We start from the raw sequence: 9,945 nt of genomic DNA, 5'->3' as shown, positions 1-9,945 counted from the left end.
CAGGTCCCTCCAAAAAGGCCACTTCTCTTCCCCTGACCTCTTGACTTGGAGGAAGAGGAACAGCTAGGCCTGTTAGAGAGTGGCCCTAGGACTGGACAGACAGGACTGGGCATGAGAGTAAGGGCACTGAACAAGCCTCTGGCTTCGGGCCTTGGCCCCTGGGCATAGAAGGGGAGCTGGCAGGGGAGGGGAGATTCCAGCACCACTTAGAGCAGATTGAAGTCAAAGGGCCAGGGGGCAGGAAACTTAGCCCTGGGGCAGGAGGGGCCCACACTGATCGTCCCTTCACTTGGCATATGGGTGTCCCACTCTGGTGAGATCAGACTAGTCCTGCTCTCCTACAGCAGACATAAGACAAAGGATCAAACACACTGCAGAGAGCTTTCACTCTTACTGGGGACTCTCAACTCATGGGGACAAGATTTGAGACAGTTTAATTTTTCTAGGCTCTGCCAGATGGAGCCCCTTTCCCATGGGAAGAGGCTGCTGCCTTCTCCACATTGGGCCAGATTCTAGGCCTTCTCCATCCCCTAGGCTAGAATCTTGTCTTCCTGGCCATTGTTCATGGAAATTCCAGTCTCTGGCTGGGCCTGGTGACTCACACCTGTAATCCCAGCACTTTGGGAGGGTTACTGGAGGATTGCTTGAGGCCAAGAGTTGGAACCTGAGGCTGCAGCAAGCTGTGAAGCCACTGCATTCCAGCCTGGGCAGCACAACCAGACCTTGTCTGCAAAAACAAACAACAAACAAAAAGAAGCTCCAGTCTCTCTCTTTTCTCCCCTCCCTTTGCCAAAGATCAGAAGCCCTAGACTCTACAGCCTATAGGAACAGGCTCTTGGGTGTTGGGGTAGGGACAGAGGAAGCGACACTGAGCTATTGACTTGCTTGGAGGGAGTCCCCAAAACGATAGCCACTGCCCTACTGCTGCTCAGAGCTTGGCACAAACAGCACCAGAAGCCCCAGCTGCTGCCAACGGAGGGCTCACTCAGGGAGGCTCCTTGGGCACAGGGCCGGCGCTCAGCAAGGCCTCGTACTTGGTATAATGTTCTGCCGTTGCTATTTAACATTCTTAATAATTTGGGCTTTCTATAATTTCAATTAATTTTTTTTCAGAATTATGGAGAAAAGGAAATATTTTTAATAATTATTGAACAAGGGGACCCACATTTTAATTTTGCCCTGGGACCCCAGCAAATTATGCTACCAGTCCTGCCTGCCTGACTTGTGTGTGGAAGCCATATACAGCCAGTGCACACTCTGCGGTACTTTGCCCCTCACACTTCAGGGGTCTCTGAAAGCCTAAAGTCACTGGACTCATCCACTCAGGCCTGTAGCACATGCAGGATCCCAGATTCATCTGCTGATTCTTAGAGACCAGGAGCCACACAGCAGGGCTGTGGAGCCCCTCCCCACTCAGCAGTCTCCCACATCATCACTGTGGAAGTTCCTGGGTCAGTCCTCTGGCTAAGCTGACCTCCAACTGGGCATGGAAATGTGAGCCTTTCCCTCTGGCACCTGCCTATCCCTGATCCAGGAATTTCTTGATTGCTCCTGAGCTCATAGTCCTCCTTCCCAGCCCTGCTGGGGGAAATAGGTCTGCACCTATTTTCCCCCTTTTGTTTTCTTTTTTGCTTGGGGGTGGGAGCTGGGAGGAATGGCACAGATTCTGAGCCAGGTACCTCACTGGGAGAGACCTGGGGCCTGCTGCTGGTGCCCACTTAACTAGACAGTGGAACACTAAGCCCCGTCCACCAGGCAGGAACCCCCTTCAATGACCTGCAACACAGAAATGATTGCTCTGAAGAATACAAGAGGGTTATGCGACAAGAGGAGCTACAGGGACAGCAGCCTAGAAGGCCTCTGTGTCACATTTCAATGGGAAACAGACAAGAAACAAGTGCAGGAATAAGTAATAATAAATAAAATTATTTGTGCTGCAGGGGCTCACACCTGTAATCCCAGCACTCTGGTAGGCTGAGGACAGTGGATCACTTGAGCTCAGGAGTCTGAGACCAGCCTGAGCAAAAGCCAGATCCCATCTCTACTAAAAGTAGGAAAAACTAGCCGGGTGTTGTGACGGGTACCTATAGTCCCAGCTACTCAGAAGACTGAGACAAGAGGATCACCTGAGCCCATGAGTTTGAGGTTGCTGTGAACTAGGCTGATGCCACTAGCCTGGGTAACAGAGTGAGACTGTCTCAAAAGTAAAATGAAATGAAAATAAATAAAATAAAATAATAAATAAACAAAATAGGAATGGTACCATGGCTGTAATCCTAGCACTTTGGGAGGCTGAGGAGTACAGGAGACTGAGATCAGCCTGAACAACATAATGAGACCCCTGTTGCGACAAAAAATAAAAATTAGCCAGGCATAGTGGTATGAGCCCATAGACCCAGCTGCTGTAGAGGCTGAGGGAGGATCAGCTGAGTTTAGACATATAAGGCTGCTACTTTGAGCTCTGCACCACTGCACTCCAGCCTGGGTGACAAAGTAAGACAGTGTCTCCAAATAATTATAACAATAATTTCTTGAGACATAGATTTAGATGTGGTTCTCAAGAAATGACCCATCTAAGTGGATGAAATTGACTTGGGTGGGGTGTACACAGAGAAGAAGAGAGGGCTCGTGACCAGGCTGTGGGGACAGGAAGTCAGCAGGAGAACCAGAGAGCTGTGGGACCAGGTTTGAGCAGAATTGTAATCCATACTGTAAGGCTTCTCATTTTTCTTTGGCAGTGGCTGGGCTATCATCTTGAGGTGAGTTGGTGCAGAAGGGACAGGAAGTAGAGACAGCAGCTCTGGTCTGGTTGCTCGTCTTGCCACTCTGAAGACATGGAGGCAGCAGAGAAGTGGGGAACAGCAATGCTCTGGCCTGGCAGGTTCCAAGCAGTGAGAACTCAAGTGTCCTGAGAAGGATGCTTCCTGCCATCCTTCTCCAGGAATTCCCAGAGGGAAGTATTCACAGAACTGTGGCGTGGGGGCTTGGCTCCAGGCCTTTATCCCCTAGGCCTGGCTGCAAGAACCCGTGGGCTGGAAGCTCAGGGATAGGTGGAAGCTGTCGGCCTCTCCCCCGGAGGACTATGAGGCTGGGTCCTCTGTTGTGATGGCTGTTTCTTGGAACCACAGATAATCTTCCCTCTAACACATTCTCAAACCTCTGTTTGTCCTTCATATTGATGTTGTGTTGAGCTAACAACCTCTCTGCCAAGAATTTGGAGATTCTTTGGATCATTCTCTGATGAATATGAGTAGTTTCTGACTTCATAACATTCACTCACAACAACGCATACACAGACAAATTAGGCCAGGCTGTAATCTCAGTACGTTGAGAGGCCAAGGCAGGAGGATCACTTAAGGCCAGGAGCTTGAGACCAGCCTGGGCAACATATTGAGATCCTCATTGCTACAAAAAATAAAAATTTTTCTTGGCATTCTTGAATCAGAGGTCTTGCCTTTATAAAGTGCAATGTGGCTGGGAAGTGGTGTGCTTGTGAGTGGCGGACAACTGGGTTTCCAGGGGAAAAGAGCCAGAGGGCTCATAGCATTTGCTGATTCCTGTGATATAAATACTGCCACCAAAGTGGAACTAAGGTCGCCAGCATGAATTGGAGTGTCAGAGTACTTTTTGGGCCCCAGAGCATTCTGCAGGGCAGAAGGGCACCCCCTGCCCCAGGTGGTAACTTGAGCCAAGGAGAACTGCCTGTTTGTAGCCCTGCCTATCAGACTCTAGAAGACTCCCTCCTGCCAGATCAGGGTCATGGCAACTGAGAACAATGCCGGACAGGCCGAGCTGGCACTGTGCGGGGATGGGGGGTCTGGGAGAGCGTCAGAAGCTGCTGGGGCCTGTCCTCTACGAACTGGGCCACTGTGGGCCTTTCATCTCACGCCTTCCTCCCTGCGCCATTCCAGCGTCTGCCTGCCTTGGCCTCTTCCCACTCCACCACCCCCAGTGCGGCAATTACGCCGATAATTAGGCTGCTTTGATCATCCTTAGAAATGGCCACACTGGGGAGGGCCGCTGCCAAGCAATTAGGGGCAGAGGGGCGGGGAGCTCAAGGGCTTCCTCAGGGGGTGGGGCGCTGAGAAATCCTAGACACCCCCACGCTCCTCCCTCCAGGAGTGTCTGCACCCAGCACAGCGGTAAACTCCTGGGGGTAGAGGCAGATGAGAATACCCACCATCCCAGCCCCAGAGACAGGACCCGCCCCTGCCCACCAGCCCCCCTCTGTCTGGCCCTCGGCCCAACCGTCAGCTCTTCTCCCCTGTCTTGGCCCCTTTGATGGAGCCGCAGAAACAAGGGCTCCTTTGACAGAAGGGGGGCTCAGAGCTGGGATGATGAGACTTCAAAGGTGAGGGTCAAGCCCACTACTCCATTCCCTCCCCCAATCCTGGCCACCCTCCCATGCACACCTCCCCCCAGGCTGTCCTCTATATAGCCCCCACAGCCCTAGTCCCCTGTGGGCTCCTAGGAGTTAAGAGCCAGGTGAGGGCCAGACTAAGAGAGGCAGATAATTTTGATGTAAGAGAACAGGATCAGATGGTTTGAGGGACAAGAATTCAGTGCCCAGGGGCAGAAAGGCAGTGGGAAGCGGGCACTGAAGGATACGCGCCTGGAAGGTGGACCCTGAGACGCAAAGAGGACGTGGTCTCTCGCTCCAACTCTTGGTCACCATGCTGCTGGCTGTGTTGCTGCTGCTGCTGCCCCTCCCAGACTCGTGGTCTGCCTATGGACACCCACTGTACATGCGCCTGCCCCCCAGCATCCTGCAAGGTAAGTCCCGGCTGGTCTGAGGGAGCGGCTGAGGCAGGAGGGGCATAGGGAAGTGAGGCCCAGGTAGGCAAGGTGGAGGAAGACAGGCTTGTCATCCCACTCAAAGGGCCTTTGACCACTTTTGCCCACCCTGATGGAGAAGAAGCATGAACTGAGACATAGGTAGGGAAGGAAGAAAAAAGATGAGGCTGGAAATCTGAGCTGGCGAGTACTGCCAAAGAGTACTTAGAGAAAGTTCCAGGCTTGGCAGGGAGAGAAAGGCCTGGAGCAGCATACTCAGGGCTGTCTGGGGCCCAAGGTGGGTGACCTAACCACAGGTACTTTAAGTCAGTAAGCCTGAGTTCTGTGATGTCTGTATCTTTGTGGTGGGTTTTTTTCTTTTATATTTTTAAGGAAAGGCACTTTTCAAAGATTCCAGTCCAGCTCATTTTAATTATGGAGATATCTTGGGCTGAGACTCTGGGTCCATCTGCTTTGAGTGCTGCCCTGGGCCCCAGGGCTCACCCTCTTCATCATGCCGCCCTAGTGCTCAAGGAGCCAGTCTCATTTCCCAGGGTCTGGGCCACCAGAATTGGACCTGAGGCTCTTCCCTGACCACGCATGATTTTGTGCCTTATGTCCCAGCAGTTTTGTCCACCCAAGGGACACAGGCGTTGCAGGCAGCCCAGAGGAGCGCCCAGTGGGCTGTTAACCGAGTGGTGATGGAGATCCAGCACAGAGCGCACGAGTGCCAAGGTTGTGCCCACTGCCTCCCAATCCCCATGAACAAGCACTTGTCACACTGGGCCCATTCTCCTGTCTTTCCCCATCCCTATGCCTTCCCTTGGGACTTAAGTCCCCTCCTGGGGGCAGAGACTGAGTGGGGCTGCGAGGAAGACTTTTATTAAGGTCTGTCCAAGTGGCAAGGGCATGCCAGGCTGGGGCGCAGTTGTGCAAAGGCAGCCTGGGCTCCTGATGTGAATGATGAGACGTTCTCGGCTTTAGAAATAGAACCTGTGAGCTAGAGGGTGGGGACAGGAGAATGGTAGCGGGGACAGGGCGCTTAGGCCCAGCCTAGTGCGGAGGACAGGCAAGAGGATGGCAGTGAGACTCAAAAGGTCTGTTTCTCAGCAGGACCTGGGCGATCCAGGCCTCAAGCACCTCTCCTCCAGGACCCACCTGAGCCAGGTGAGGCTGAAAAAGCTCCAGGGGTAGGGTTGAGGACCAGGTAGACCTCCATGGTAAGGATGGCCAGAACTTGTCCTTGGTGACACCGCTTGCGCCTTTCTAGGGCCATGTGGCGAGAGGCGCCCTAGCACTGCCAATGTGACTCGCGCTCACGGCCGCATAGTCGGGGGCAGCACGGCACCGCCGGGGGCCTGGCCCTGGCTGGTGAGGCTGCAGCTCGGCGGGCAACCTCTGTGCGGCGGCGTTCTGGTGGCAGCGTCCTGGGTGCTCACGGCAGCGCACTGCTTTGTGGGGTATGTCGGCCCTCGGACCCCTGCTTAGCCCGGGTCCCCAACGCCAGGTCCAGAGCCTGCCCAGTTGTCTGCGGCAGACGCCGGGGAGAGCCGGTCTCTGCCGCCCCCTGGCGGCAGCCTGCACAGGGCTTCCCGGCCTCCAGGAGCATGCAGAGGTGGCACTGCGCGGGGCATTCGCCTCAAGGGGACAATAAGTGTACCCCGCCAGCCTGCCCTACTCCCAAGTGGACGAAGCCCGGCATGCGGGCTTGCTAGGTGGTGCCCGAGGCCGGAGGGGTGGAGAAGCCCGAGGGAGTCGTTGCGCACCTGTCCTTCCTGCGTTTTCACTCGCCGCTCGCCCCCCGCAGCGCCCCAAATGAGCTTCTGTGGACTGTGACCCTAGCCGAGGGGCCCCGAGGAGAGCAAGCTGAAGAAGTGCCAGTGAACCGCATCCTGCCCCATCCCAAGGTGAGAGGACAGTCCCCAGGTCCTCAGAGCTGGGAACAGCATCCCCACCACACATCTCGTTGACACTGCGCCGCCACCCCCTCCTCAGTTTGACCCGAGAACCTTCCACAACGACCTGGCCCTGGTGCAGCTGTGGACGCCAGTGAGTCCGGCAGGACCGGCGCGCCCCGTGTGCCTACCCCAGGAGCCCCAGGAGCCCCCCGCCGGCACGGCCTGCGCCATCGCGGGTTGGGGGGCCCTTTTTGAAGGTAGTGGACAGAGCCTGGGTGAGCCACATGTGGGAAGAATGGGGCAACGGAGGTTGGGAAGGTCCAGCTGCCTTTGCAAAATGTTGCAGGATCTTGCAAAGGGGCAAGAATCAAGGAAGGCAGTGGGAAGGGAACGCCACAGGGCGCCACAGGGCCTACTACTGCCTTCCAAACCTAAGCCCCTTCTACCCCTTCCCTGCAGATGGGCCTGAGGCTGAGGCAGTGAGGGAAGCCAGAGTGCCCCTGCTCAGTCGGGACACCTGCCAAAGGGCCCTGGGGCCTGCACTGCGCCCCAGCACAATGCTCTGTGCTGGTTACCTGGCGGGAGGCATTGACTCGTGCCAGGTATGAACCCACATTGATTGAAGGGGGTGTTGGCAGCTAAGCTGCACCTCACAAGCAGGATGGCTCCTTTCCTTAGGCCTGGCTGTCACTTAACTTCTCTGAGCCTCTAATATTGAAACAAGTGTTAACTAAGCGCCAGCTCCCAGCAGCAACATAACTGGGGAGAGGTGAATGCAGTGTCCTCACTTTTGGCCCTGCAGGGTGACTCTGGAGGCCCCTTGACCTGTTCTGAGCCTGGCCCTCGCACCAAGGAGGTCCTGTTTGGAGTCACCTCCTGGGGGGATGGCTGTGGGGAACCAGGGAAGCCAGGGGTCTACACTCGAGTGGCAGTGTTCAAGGACTGGCTCCAGGAACAGATGGGCGGTAAGCACTCCCTCCCTATCCTCCCTGCCCTGGAGTGTCCCCGCGGATAGCCGTGAGACAATCCCATTTTCACTGGGCCCACCCCCAGCTTCCTCCTGCTTCAGAAAAGCCTTTCTTCCTTTGGGAAGGGCGGCAGGGTCTAGGGCCCAAAACAGGGGGTAAGCTGGCCCCTGCCCCGCCTGCAGCAGTCTCCTCCAGTCGCGAGCCCAGCTGTAGGGAGCTTCTGGCCTGGGATCCGCCCGAGGAGCTGCCAGCAGAAGCCGCTCAGCTCTGCGCCTTCTACGCGCGCCTGTGCCGTGGGTCCGAGGATGCCTGTGCGCGCCTGGCGCACCAGCAGTGCCTGCAGCGCCGACGACGATGTGGTCAGTGCTGTTCCCTGGGGCATGGACATGGGGCAGTGGGCCTAGGCCCACCTCTGACCACCACTCCTATCCTTGTCCCGCTCGCAGAGCTGCGCTCGCTGGCGCACACGCTGCTGGGCCTGCTGCGGAACGCCCAGGAGCTGCTCGGCCCGCGCCCGGGGCTGCGGCGTCTGGCCCCTTCTCTGGCTCACCCCGCTCCTTCGCTCCGGGAGTCTCGAGGGCACCTCGCCCGCGAGCTGTGGCTGCACTCAGGTACCCCGCGCCCTCCAGCCCAGCCCAGTCCCCTCCGGGTCCCGCCTGACCCCACCCTGCAAAGCCGAGTCAGTTTTCTCTAACCCTGCTTTCCCAGGACCGCGGGCTTCCGGCATACGGTTCCAGAAGCCGAGGCCAGAGCAGCGTGGGGAAGCCAACGGTAACACCCCCAGGGACCTTCGGGAGGGAAGTAAGCTCAGAGCCGGGCAAAGCCAGGAGGGGCTTCCCAGGGTTCGAAGCACTTATCCCACCGGGCGACAGGGCAGACCCACTCTCCTCCTCCCCGAATAAAGCAGAGGATTCTTTACTGGGACTTGTGACTTTGGGCTCTCATCAGTGTCAGACCGAAATACCCTGCCTGGTGTTACGGCTTAACTTCTCTGAGAGCCCATCTGTTACATGAGGAGGATAAGTCTCCCTTAGGAGCTGTTCTGAAGTCCCCGGTTCCCACAGAGGTTATTTCTCTGTTACTCCCCTTCCTGCAGGCTGCCCTGGGCTGGAGCCTCTGAGACAGAAGTTGGCTGCCCTTCAGGGTGCCCATGCCTGGATCCTACAGGTTCCCTCAGAGCACCTGGCTATGAACTTTCATGAGGTGGGTCCCCAGGCTTCCCCAGACTGCTTCACAGTGGCCTGGGAAGGCTGACCTGGCTGGAGCTCAGGCCAGAGAAGGTGCAGAATGTCTAGCCCTGTTGGGTAGGGGAGAGAAGGGGTACCCACCCCATAGCTGGAGGGAGGATCTCCCCGCCCCAGCCTGGAGTTGCCCCTGCCCCAGCTCGGGGGTGGAGGTGGAAGGCTCAGGAGGATCAGGAGGAGGGAGAGGGAGGATGGACGCCTGCCTGTAAGCTGGACCACTAAGGGGATGTGGGAGGCAGGTATGAGTAGAGGGTCTGGAGGGGTCAGATTTAGGCAAAGGGGAGGGAAATGGGTCTAGGTGGGAGTTTCTGGAGTCCAGGAAGAGAGGAGTATCTTTCTGGGCTCTTGACCCTCTCTCTTCCCTCTGTAGGTCCTGGCAGATCTGGGCTCCAAGACACTGACCGGGCTATTCAGAGCCTGGGTGCGGGCAGGCTTGGGGGGCCGATATGTGGTCTTCAGTGGCCTGGTGGGCCTGGAGCCGGCCACACTGGCTCGCAGCCTCCCTCGGCTGCTGGTACAAGCCCTACAGTCCTTCCGCTTGGCCTCCCTGGCAGAAGGAGAAACTGAGGGACCCCAGATAGCTGTAGGGCAGGGGTTGGGGAGGAAGGGGCACCATCCCCTGAGCCCTCGGATCCCCCCAGCCAAGCAACCATGAGCCCCTGGGCCCTGGTGAGGACTTCCCGCTCCCACAGGCTGCGAGGGGTTAAGAAAACACAATGACATACTGTCACTGCCACAGTGGGCTGGGTGTGTATGGGTGGGTGGGGTGTCCTGGGCCCATTTGTCTTCCCAGGTCTGCAATCAGATAATCACAGCTGCTTTAATAAATGTTATTTATAATCCATGGAAACAACCTTGGAGCTTTCTTGGGATGGGGCCCAGTGGGTGGACATTTGATCTCAAGAGTGGGGCCCAGGCAGGGCCCAGCGTCCGGAAGCAGTTGGCAGTGGTCACAGAGAAGCCAGAGAGAGAATGCAAAGCCCCATCTGAGCATATCTCTGCCTCCCAAGAAGTGGCAGCAGCTGGCCTGTCTGTCAACCTCCCATCCACGGCTGACCAGTG

General features: G+C 56.8%; 1 protein-coding gene across 1 annotated transcript; it reads left to right on the top strand.

The window, feature by feature from the left end:
- Nucleotides 1–4,538: 4,538 nt before the first annotated feature.
- PRSS56 (protease, serine 56) lies at nucleotides 4,539–9,733 on the top strand. The gene is made up of 13 exons (XM_003784857.1): nucleotides 4,539–4,773; nucleotides 5,401–5,508; nucleotides 5,887–5,940; nucleotides 6,044–6,233; nucleotides 6,581–6,680; nucleotides 6,769–6,928; nucleotides 7,131–7,273; nucleotides 7,474–7,636; nucleotides 7,825–7,998; nucleotides 8,086–8,250; nucleotides 8,348–8,410; nucleotides 8,736–8,842; nucleotides 9,254–9,733. The coding sequence occupies exons 1-13, from the start codon at nucleotides 4,674–4,676 to the stop codon at nucleotides 9,536–9,538; spliced, it is 1,812 nt and encodes a 603-aa protein (XP_003784905.1). The 5' UTR covers nucleotides 4,539–4,673; the 3' UTR covers nucleotides 9,539–9,733.
- The last annotated feature ends 212 nt before the right edge of the window (nucleotides 9,734–9,945 follow it).

Source organism: Otolemur garnettii, unplaced genomic scaffold, assembly GCF_000181295.1.
Source record: "Otolemur garnettii isolate 467f Iridium unplaced genomic scaffold, OtoGar3 scaffold00013, whole genome shotgun sequence".
Classification (NCBI taxonomy): Eukaryota; Metazoa; Chordata; class Mammalia; order Primates; family Galagidae; genus Otolemur; species Otolemur garnettii.
This window is presented reverse-complemented; position numbering and strand designations above follow the sequence as displayed.

Coding starts and splice junctions, on each gene's coding strand:
- PRSS56 (XM_003784857.1), top strand. CDS start 4,674: ATGCTGCTGGCTGTGTTGCTGCTGCTGCTGCCCCTCCCAGACTCGTGG. Junction 6,234..6,580: donor GCAGCGCACTGCTTTGTGGG/GTATGTCGGCCC, acceptor CGCCCCCCGCAG/CGCCCCAAATGAGCTTCTGT. Junction 6,929..7,130: donor TTGGGGGGCCCTTTTTGAAG/GTAGTGGACAGA, acceptor CCTTCCCTGCAG/ATGGGCCTGAGGCTGAGGCA.